This window comes from Parastagonospora nodorum (assembly GCF_000146915.1).
Source record: "Parastagonospora nodorum SN15 chromosome Unknown scaffold_33, whole genome shotgun sequence".
NCBI classification, from domain to species: domain Eukaryota; kingdom Fungi; phylum Ascomycota; class Dothideomycetes; order Pleosporales; family Phaeosphaeriaceae; genus Parastagonospora; species Parastagonospora nodorum.
In genome coordinates, this window is record NW_001884581.1 from 268874 (window position 1) to 279288 (window position 10415).

Here is a 10415-nt window from a genome sequence, read left to right on the forward strand (position 1 = left end):
GGATCCCACCAAGTTCGGCGCTGGCGAACTAATGACGATCGAAATATTTCTAAAGCTACACCATGAGTTATTAGAAAGAATGCATACTTCCGCCGTAGACTTGGGGGTTAGCGGGAAAAGAGAGTTTGATGTGCATTTGAAGGAGTCCATAGAAGCACTGCAATTTCCAGTCTCTGCGCCAGTGTTAGCAAGAAAACATTCGCTTTACCACGATTTATTCTGCTTTTCTGATATTCTATATGGTCACCCTGAAAACTTACGATGAAATGTGGTGTTTCAAATACCGGTCGCTTCATTGGCGCGAGATCCCTGTGACTGTCCACATTGATACTCCACAACCGCTAAAACCTCGTCATGCAAGCCTTTTGGAGAAGACCGCCATATTTTTGCGGATTGGCGGATAGCTGAAGTTCTGAGACTTTTGGACGAGTGAAAACCATGGTCGATGAGACCGCCAGTGCCATAGTGAGCAGCGGGAAACTAACGTATTGGCGCAGCCTCTTCACGCTCATTGACTTCATGCTAACCCCCCGCTGTAGATCGTACCGATGGCGGAGAAGTAAAGCCCTTGCATTCAGGATGAGGCATTTTTTAATCTTGCGTCTTGACTATCATTGGTATATAAACTTCTACCATGGTTCTAATTAGTGGCGGAGATTGCTAAATGTTCTCTGTCGTAACTACGTCCGCCATCGGCAACATTTGCAGTGAAAAATAAGGTTGATTTTACAAAGTAGATCTTTCACACACCACGATTGAATCAGCTGCCTATTCATAGTGCAGCGGATGCCTAAGTTTTTCTTAGCTATGGGTGCGGAGATCAACGCAAACCAATCTACATAGACTTCCGCCGTGATCATAGGTTATAACGGAAAATAAGAATAACTGCATCATTTGCTGTTAATTGCTGTAGGGATTCAATTCATTGATATTCTGTGAGTTTCCGCCATACATTCAGGTATCTGCGGATCTCAGCTACCTGGGAGGTTGTAATGCGCTGTCCTGAAGACATGTCACAAGTCTTCCTGAATTCAATGTACTCCGCCGGTAGGCCGCTAGGCAGCGGATTGTAAATCTCTGTGAAAGGGCAAATGCGCCTTGTATTGATCAAATGTGCTTAGAAATCACAGCTGTCAAGATGGTGAGTGGCGGGGTGCTTTTGCTAGACAAGGAAAACCTACGCCCTAGAGTTAGCGCAGAAATATCTCGTGGAATGGACTCAATTCAGCCAGACCATGTATCAATGGCTGATCTACAGTCGTTCATCTCGATCATTCCATTTTTTATCGCCTAGTTGCTAAGACAGCGTGAACTCTCTCTCTTCTATGTAATTCACGGAAAGTCAATCTATGTATCACCTACCTAGTTTACAGGAATTAAATCTTCACCAAACCTGTTTCACTTGAGATTTGCAGAGCCATGTTGATGTTTTCATATATCCGCCTCGCAAGCACGGGCTGGCGGGTCTCCTGCCACTCGCATCTTTATAAAATTCTTTCGTTGAGACATTGCCCTCCTCCCCCGACCAATAGTCGTGGGCATCTCGATCCGCAGAAAATGCTAAGCACGGCGGATTTTGACGTGTATAAATTTCCTATTATCCGACATTTGGCATTCCTCTTCGTAATCATGCTAATCTAGCAGTGACCGCCGAAGGAATGAAGCGCGGCGGATTGATAGGCTCCCCACACGATTTTTCTGTAAATCGCCACATCGCTTCACCTTATACATTGAACTGCATTTATGTCCGCTAAGCGATATCAGCATGGCGGATTTATCTTAGCATAATGAGACTATTCCACTTCTCTTTACGTATGTCCACGTCGGGCATCTCCGCTGAGCAATATCAGTATGGCGGATCCGCAAGTGAAGCAAGAGACTTCTCGTGACTTCATATCCACGAATTTCGCATATGCCTACTGTTATGACTTCCGCTAAGCAATACCAAAGTAGCGGATCTCTAAATGAGGGAACAAGACTTCTATGGACTGAATATCCACATACATGGCATATGTCAAGTGCTACATTCTCCGCCGAGAGTTAGCAGTTTGGCGGATGAGTTGCCATAGGCTGCCAGGGTTTGTGACTTCTCATGCACACAATTTACATTGGTCAAGGTACGCTGTTATCCGCCACTGATGTCCATCACAGCGGAACGATGATCTAGACTTCGGCAGCGATAATATATTCTGATTACCTCGACTTGCGCTCTTAGTCAGTTCATATCCGCCGTTGAACTCTACTCTCGCGGACATCCATCTTGCGAGATGAACTTCCAGAGAACAGGAAGACTTCGTCGACATCGAACGAAGACTCGACCGCAGCTCAGTCCGGGATTCCTTTTCTCAGCAGTTTCTCATAGCGATGCACCTTCACTTTGAACCTGCTTGAACCCGTGCGCCGCCTTTACCGTGTGCATCAAAATCAGCGGCCCGACCTCCACACCGCTCTTTCATATTGGCGATAGTCATAGCATTGGCATAATACTTTACCTTCACCCCGCATGGGAACCAGCCACCTGTCGTGATCCCGGCTGTTCCTGATTCTGAAGGGTTCTCGTCTTGACATCTTGGATACATGCAACCTTACTACCTACCTCTTTCAAAATCAGCTGGCAGCAGTGAACCTTGCGGAGATCGGATTACCGCATTGCTTGCATTGGCATTAGGATGACATATCGCTCCACTGCTATACCACACAGAAGTCAGCCAGCATCAGTTCACGTGGCGGATTCAAATCCACGACACGCATCTATCAAGCATAGCTCTTCATACAACCTTCTCCTAGTGGCTTACCTTTGTTTCAGCTAGCAAATAAAGCCGCGGCGGATCTGTCGTGAGATAAATCATCGCACTGCCATTCCTTCAGCATGCTTGTCCTGACAGTGTCACAGCTGCTGTACAGCCGCCAGATACCATCCTAGCGGATCATTGCCAAAGATCAGCATTGTGATAACATCTTGTGCAAGAGTCACGACAACGCAATAACTCTTTACTATCAGCCATCAAAGCCTTAAGTAGCGGATGTCTTCGCGGAAATTTCATCGCATATACATTCTTATGCACATAGTTAGCATACAGTGCTGCTGAGGAAACAGCCATCTACCAAAACAATGGCGGATCAAGCTCTGCCAATGTCATAACCTTTCATTACCTGACCATCCTGGCACCTTCGCAATGCAGCCTTTCATCGTGAACCTGGCTGATCTAATAGCTAATATGTCTTTTGTAATTTTCCCAGTCACAACGTTCTCGTGCATCTCTATGAGCAATGCCTCCCGCCATGAAATCTTGATCCAGCTGAAATGCATACCTCCTTCGCATATCCTAAACATAATAGCTAGTAGTCAGCAGACCTGGATATCCGCCGCCAGCAAACATAAAGGCGGACTTGGTCTCTGCCTCAACACGATCCAGAACGTCGCTCACATCTTTTCTCATCATGATCTAAGGGCTCCCTCGCACGAGGTTCCGCAACGACAAGTCCTCCCGGCGGATACTCGAAATTAACAAGCATATTCCTGCACGAACGACCAAATGTGACATTATGTACCTTCCGCCGCTAAACTTTACACTGGCTGAAGTTCATTGGGGGGCGAGAATGAGAAAGAAAATTGAATTACATTTACATGGCATACTCCCAACGTCCTCCTCTCAGCCAAAAGAGCATCCGGCGGCGGAAACCTGGATGCATAGTTCATTCAAATTCCATCATGATGAGGGACAAGGTCAAGAACCTTGTAGGTCCCAGGTTCCGCCACAAAAGATCTTATGGGGCGGAACTCAAGTCGAGTGCGACATTGGTCTCCACAGGAGTTGAGATAAGAATTACCATGTATCATGATATTATCAAAATAGGGCCATCGCAATACATGCAGAAAGCTGACCACGAAAGACAGCAGCGACTTTCAGCCATGCATGAGTGACAAAGCGGAAACCTTAGCTGCATTAAGAACTGGACATTCCCTAACAAGGAACGAAGACCATTGTAGCTCATAACCATTGGAAGAGGGAGGTAAAGAGAGAAGATACATTAGTCGCAAGTTCAGCCGGGGGAGGTATCTGTGGCGGAAACAGACGCTATGCTCAAAGATCTTTGCAGTTCATCACACATGCCTAAAAACAACATTAGAACATGATTCCGCCGATTGCTTAAGTTCTGGCGGGACTACAGAGGAAGATAAGTAGCTGGTAAGGAAGAGCATGTCCATGGCTCGGACGAGGATCATTGCTTCGGAGAATTTCTCGGTCGCATTCTGCACACCTGCAAAAGATACTTAGGCAGGAAAATCCGCCGATTGACCGAGCTGCGGCTGATTCACAGAGGACAATAATCAGATGTTAAGAAGAGAAGTCTGTCACTCGGAAGAAGAGAAGCTTGACGTGGAATCGGAAGAGAATGGAAACGTTGGAGACCTCAGGAACGCAAGACCTATTAGGACTTTATTGCAGGACTGGAGAAAGCATGAATTGTAGCAAAGAAGCCATGGTTAGAGTTTTCCGCCAAGTCACAGGCTTCTGGCGGGAATCTTGAGGACTAGAGAGAACACTACATCACACCGGTAAAGATCTGAATTTCGATGCAGCCGCAGACAAACAGCCGTGTTTGAGTCTCCCAGCGGAAACGAAAGCATGAAGTACAGTAACACTGGGGATCTCTGAGAATTTCATTCACTCGTGCTGCCTTGCAGCCACGTCCATCTCTATCTGCGGAACCGCTACGAGAACCATAGCATCCACCGTCTATTACGAGCTTTTGGTCACTCAAGCCTTTTTCTTTCCCGCAACTTTGCCAAGGCGCATAACTGCGTTCCTGAAACGCTCCCTTTCGTCGTCCGGGACATGCTTTTCCTGCTCCAAAAGGAAATCAACATCGTCCTGAAGTGTCGACGATGGCTCCTCGTTCTCCGCCAAATCACTGTCACCCATCGTATCTTCCTCAACATCCTTGAGAAGATCGTTATTGACCTCGCCAAAAATATCCTTGGGCGGCATGTCATCTTCTTCTCTGGCACCGGCCTCGTAGTCCTTCTTGAGTTCCTCATCATCTGTGAGCTCTTCAATCTGGGTGGCACCGATGCGCTCTGATCTCCAATCCCTAGGCAGCTTGATCGATGTCCCTGAAAGGTCTGGCGGATAGGCAGACCAATACTTAGATTGTGTTGGAACTTCCTCGAGTAGTTGCAGCATCTTTGCCACATTAGACGCTGTGACCGGAACTAAACTTTATCAGTATGTGAAAAATGTATTTGAGTGTGTATGGAATCATACAGTCTAGTTTACCACTGTTCAACGTTAGTTACATGTCACCAGCACAGATATCTGCCGTTTCGAAGAACTTACCGGTTCGCTATCCATGTCTCCATGGTTATCGTTCTCAGCGACTCATCGTAGTCTTCCAATGATGTTGGGTGTCTAGAAAACATCAACGAATACTCAATAGGATGATTTTGCTTGCACATACCGAACAGTCCAACCCGTCCTCATGATAGACCCGGGCTGAACGTGCAGCGCGCGCCCAATCGAGAACCTCAAAGGATGACGGATGTGGACGGTCATCCGCAAGCCGAGAAGCTCGTCTTTGCCCCCATCCAACGCAAACCATAGGATCACGCAGGTAAGGAACAAAGTCTCTCCACACTCTTGAAGATGATCGTTTTTCCAGTCGCACATCGTGTCCATCCTGTGGAAACGATGGGAGAACAGACGATTGAGGTACTCCCAATCGTGGTTGTCGTAGATGTGGTCTGGATTCCACGGCCAGGGCGCTCCAGGTATGCCCTGAGGCAACCGGCGCCCCCGAGGAAGTGATAATCCCTTCGGGTTGTAAACAGCACTCTGTTCGATGGCTCGACATATTCTGTCCAAACGCAAAATATTATCCTGAGTCCATTTGTCGCCTTCAGCCAGTTTGAGTGAGTGGTAAGTACGGTAGTTGAACTGGTAAAGACCTTCTGAGCCATCATAGACACCACAGTGCATCATGCGTGAATAGTTTTCCCACCACTTTAACGGGGCCTTTGTGGCAAGCTTAATGCGCAATGCTTTGGCGTATGGAATGAGTATTCTGATTCGCCAAAAGTGGTCGAAGCTCTTCTCAATGTCCACGAGGTACACGTCGGGGCGGCGCGACTTCGCAGCAGCTGATGAGGCTACCAGGACCATCGGAATGTCGGTACCCTTCCATTCGTTCATGAAGTAGGTTGTTAGGACAACATTACTGGGATGGTGGACCCAGAACTGACCATCGGCGAATTCCAGTGGGAAAACGGCGTCCGGCGATACGTTCAACATAGATGGTGCATATGTGTCGGTGCGCTCGACCCCGTACGCGTCTTGGAAGTTATTGTCTTTGATCCAGGCTTCTGTACAGAGCGCATCGCGTATGGCAGTTCGGATACGTGACTCGAGGCCTCGCTCGAACCAGCTGACTCGGACTTTCACTCGTGCCGTAGGAACCGATGGCTCTTGTACAGAACCGGACTTCAGATGCGAGGAGCATACGAGACGTCCATCTTCGAGCCATGTCATGTTCGCACAGATCACGAGTCTGAGACAATACATACAGTGATGCGCCTCCAGAGTCCTCTCGATGCCGTCCGAGCACTTGCAATGATTTCGGAGGCTGAGGATGGACCTGCCGCCAGAAGATAGTTCTTGAGCCGATACAAATAATTCGTCCATCATTGCCCGCGTACTTTTCTCGCGCTTGTAAACCTCGTACGCACTCTGCATGCATAATGCAATTGCAGGTCTCGGAAGTTCCGGAGCTATCGTGGGTACGGCTCCACGAATAGTTCTCAAGACGTGACCCCCGAAGCCAAGAATGTAACCGTTCCAAGAGAAGATTGACTTGCCACCGAAAGGTCCCTGCTGGTATGGAGCAAGCTTTTGCAGCCGGAACGTGCTCAATTCGGCGATGAGAGTTTGCATAGCTTCGCGAGTCCCTACAAAACCGAAAAACTTCCACGACAGATAGGTCACAAATTTCGCCATATCATCGGGCGAGATGTTGCTCGATCGCATCTTCGACACATTCTTCGGGACTTGATATTCCAGGCCCCAGTATGAAGGGATGTCGGGAAGCTGTTCAATGTTTTGCTTTGTGACTGTAGTGTCTGACAAACGCAGCCTCATCCAGGCGTTCGGTCTTTCGTTCGCAAATTTGCCATCTTCTTTCATTGGCTTCGTATCGAAGACCGGAAGAAAGAAAATGTATGAGTTCCCGGGGGCACCTTTTGAGTTCGGGCTTACTATCAGATGCGGACGGAGGAAATACTGGCCGGCGTTTGGTTGGATAGGATTGCGGAACCAATACCGGATTTTGCGGAAATCGAACGAGCGGTCGAGAGCCTGAAGAGACATGAGCTCTATGATTTTACGCGAGTCGTTGTCTTTCCCATCGCTACCAGCGGCCATGTTGGGGAAATTCGACCGGTCGAGAGCTAACGGGTACTTGTTGAGCAACATACACGCTTCCGCGGCCACCTTCTCGACACCGACTCGTGTCGGACAGACAGTGAGATCGAGGGGCCCACCTCTACGGAAGTATTGTCGGTTGGTCGGAATTGGTCGGCCTCCCTTGTAATTTTGCAGAGCTTTGCTCCTCACTCTTGGAGCCTCCGGGAAGAGCTGTATCACATGTCTGTCGGGCTCGGGGTCCATATCGTTCCACACATCGATCTTCCAGGTCAAGACGGCCTTCTCGTACTTCTCCATTGCATCGAATTCTGCCTTCGTGGTAAGCATATTCGAGGATTGCGCTTCGCCTTCGACAGGGTCCCAGTTCACTGGGATGTCTGTGAGATGGATCTTGAACTTGAAGCTGCGACCTGGTACATCGGCTCGGTCAGAGAGCGGTGTCATGGTGTGGTCTGCCATTGATGTTGGCGGAACTTCTCTGAGGATCTCGAGCCCGGCTCGCATGCCGAACCAACGTTTCAAGATCAAGGTATCTGGAGTTTCCTGCATGCGCAGATGACTGACGTCGTTGACATGGAATGATGGAGCTTGCGGCACCGGCTTCAACAAACTATTAGACGGCGCGGCTGGCGGATTCGATGCTTTCGGGCGACGACGTGGTTTCTTCGCTGGCGCTGGCTTTGGACTCGTCGCTGCTCCGCGCCTCTTACCACTCGATTTGATGCTCCGTGTCTCTTCTTCGTCTCCTTCCTCCTCGTACTCCTCATCGCCGCTGTCTTCCTGGACGTGTTCGGCCAGAATAATCGATGGCTTGTGGGCACGAGAGCTTCGTCGAGCACGGTCTGCCATCCTTTTCTTTTTGTTAGCTATGGCATCTAAAAATGGCAGTTATGACAGTGACTTACTTGTCTGTGGGCCTGCGTATCCTTTGTCGCGACAATGGAATGAGCAAACTGCAGAGATAATGACTGTTAAGCAGTAACGCAGCACATCGTTTGAGGTGCGGGGTATGAGCGACGAGGAAGCAGCAGCCAAAAAATTTCTCCTCAAATTTACTCTGCGCGTTTGCTTGTGCGTTTGTTGTGTGCTGGCCGGACAAAGCCTTGGCAACGCGTAGAGCATTGCGCCTCTCACCTTGATCACGCTCTACCTTTCTCCCTTACCTCTTCCGCTACCCAACACAATCGATTGACGATAACATCTGCGCAACCTTCCAACAGAATGCCTCAAGATCCTTACAAGAGCAGTCTCTACCGCAAACAGTACGAGGCTGCCAGAACTCAGTTTGATACCCAAGACATGGACGGATGTATTGCAGCCGCCAAGCACAACCTGACGTGAGTACATGGCTCCCGTCTCTTTTGCAGCGTTTGACACTGACGGCGCATCTCCAGCGACCCTACTCTTCCACCTTACTATGTCATTAAAAACTCTATCCTTGTCGCTTCTGCCCTCGACGACTGGAATGATGCAGACATCTTCAGGCTTGCTGCTGAACAAGAGTGGCGAACGAGCTATATTGCCGCAAACAGACAAGGAGACGCGGACGCTCTGGAGGCACTGAAAGAATTGCGCAAGGAATTGGCTGAGCTGGAAGAATTTCGACTGCAGGATTTGGGTATCACGGTGACTGACGAGACACGCCACGAGGCATACGACACAGCCGGAGCCATCGACGATGCAGGCTACGAGGATTATTCTGACGCTGAGATGGACACGGATGATGAGGAGGACACAGGACGTGACATGATGGAAGACACAAGTGCCATCCGTTCTGCATCGCTCGCCAAGGCCGAAAACCAGGATCAGGTTGCCGCTGGACTGCCAGACTTGCCCATTCGCCCTGCAAGCGAGCATCCCAACCGCATCTCCATCACTCCAGCTGCCGCAGGGCCCTTCCTGTCCCACAAGCAAGTTCGGCGCCAGAAAAGCTTCATCAGCAAGGGCGGTGCATTTCATGCCCAGCAATTCGCGAAGTCTCTCATTGATGCCCAGTCATCTTCAAATGCAGAGGCATCAGGACCGGGCAAGGACCCGACGGCAGACAAGTCTCTCGGAGACAAGTAAGGTCGAAATCTTCCACTTGTCTATTAGTTGGAGAAAAGGGAATTATGGACCATCAAGGGTGTTTCCCCTCACATCACATGTGCACTTTAGAGATGAATTTCAATCTTGATTTGATGACTGAATGCCTTGCTATCACTATGCGTCGTACCCATGATTCCCTTGGCGCTGAGGCTAGTCAGACTGATGTCGTCGTGATACGGAACGAAGAAAGGATCCTTGGGAGCACTCTGGAAACCCTGCATGCCGCCCCAGGTCATGTTCTGAATGGCCATAAGGGTACCGTTGTACAGCAGGATGAAGTCGAGTTCACCATGTACAATGACAGTGCGATCAAGCGCGTCGATCATCTTGGGGATGACCTCGTAAGATGATTGCGCTGATGTGTCGATGTCCAATACGCCAGAGCTGCACTCCGCCCAGTCCTGGATTGGTGCGTTGATGGCCTTTTGGACCTCAGTGCGGTTGAAGTAGATCTGCTCGCCTGCGGGGAGGTAGTCGAAGGAGCCTGGGAAACCGAGGACGTCCCAAAGAAGAGGGCAGGTGGTAGCCACCTGGTACACGTCGAAGCAAGGGTTGGTGAAGAAGACGTTGTAGTAGATCTGGCTCCAGAGGTCGCATCCCTCTACGGAGCTGTTAGGAGGCTCGGGAAGCTTGCCGGTAGGCGGGAATGTGAGTGCCTTCTCCATGTAGTCTGTGTATCCGCAACGATCGGCGGCCTCATGAATGTGTTGGGTGAAGGACTCGTTGAAGTTGAAGAGGCCGGCCCATCGGTCCACGAATGGCACGGCGGGGATGTCCTCGAGCAGGACGTCTTCGGCAACACTTGGGTCGTAGAACATAATGCCCTTGACGTCAAAGTGCTCGGTGTCGTTCTTCTCAACCATGGCATTGGCAATGTACGGCACATAGCGTCCAGCATATGACTCG

General features: G+C 49.6%; 4 protein-coding genes across 4 annotated transcripts; 1 reads left to right on the forward strand and 3 right to left on the reverse strand.

Annotated features, from left to right (window-relative positions):
* Positions 1–276: 276 nt before the first annotated feature.
* On the reverse strand, positions 277–588 carry SNOG_14753 (hypothetical protein; the record flags this gene model as incomplete). Its single annotated transcript, XM_001804883.1, has 2 exons — positions 277–480; positions 547–588. The coding sequence occupies 2 exons, from the start codon at positions 586–588 to the stop codon at positions 277–279; spliced, it is 246 nt and encodes an 81-aa protein (XP_001804935.1).
* A 4175-nt stretch (positions 589–4763) lies between these two features.
* SNOG_14754 (hypothetical protein) lies at positions 4764–8270 on the reverse strand (the record flags this gene model as incomplete). Its single annotated transcript, XM_001804884.1, has 2 exons — positions 4764–5206; positions 5477–8270. 2 exons carry the CDS (start codon positions 8268–8270, stop codon positions 4764–4766), a joined length of 3237 nt encoding a protein of 1078 aa, XP_001804936.1.
* Positions 8271–8642: 372 nt separating this feature from the next.
* SNOG_14755 (hypothetical protein) lies at positions 8643–9488 on the forward strand (the record flags this gene model as incomplete). The annotated part of the gene is made up of 2 exons (XM_001804885.1): positions 8643–8758; positions 8816–9488. The coding sequence occupies 2 exons, from the start codon at positions 8643–8645 to the stop codon at positions 9486–9488; spliced, it is 789 nt and encodes a 262-aa protein (XP_001804937.1).
* Positions 9489–9574: 86 nt separating this feature from the next.
* Positions 9575–10372, reverse strand: SNOG_14756 (hypothetical protein; the record flags this gene model as incomplete). Its single annotated transcript, XM_001804886.1, has 1 exon — positions 9575–10372. One exon carries the CDS (start codon positions 10370–10372, stop codon positions 9575–9577), a length of 798 nt encoding a protein of 265 aa, XP_001804938.1.
* Between the last annotated feature and the right edge of the window lie 43 nt (positions 10373–10415).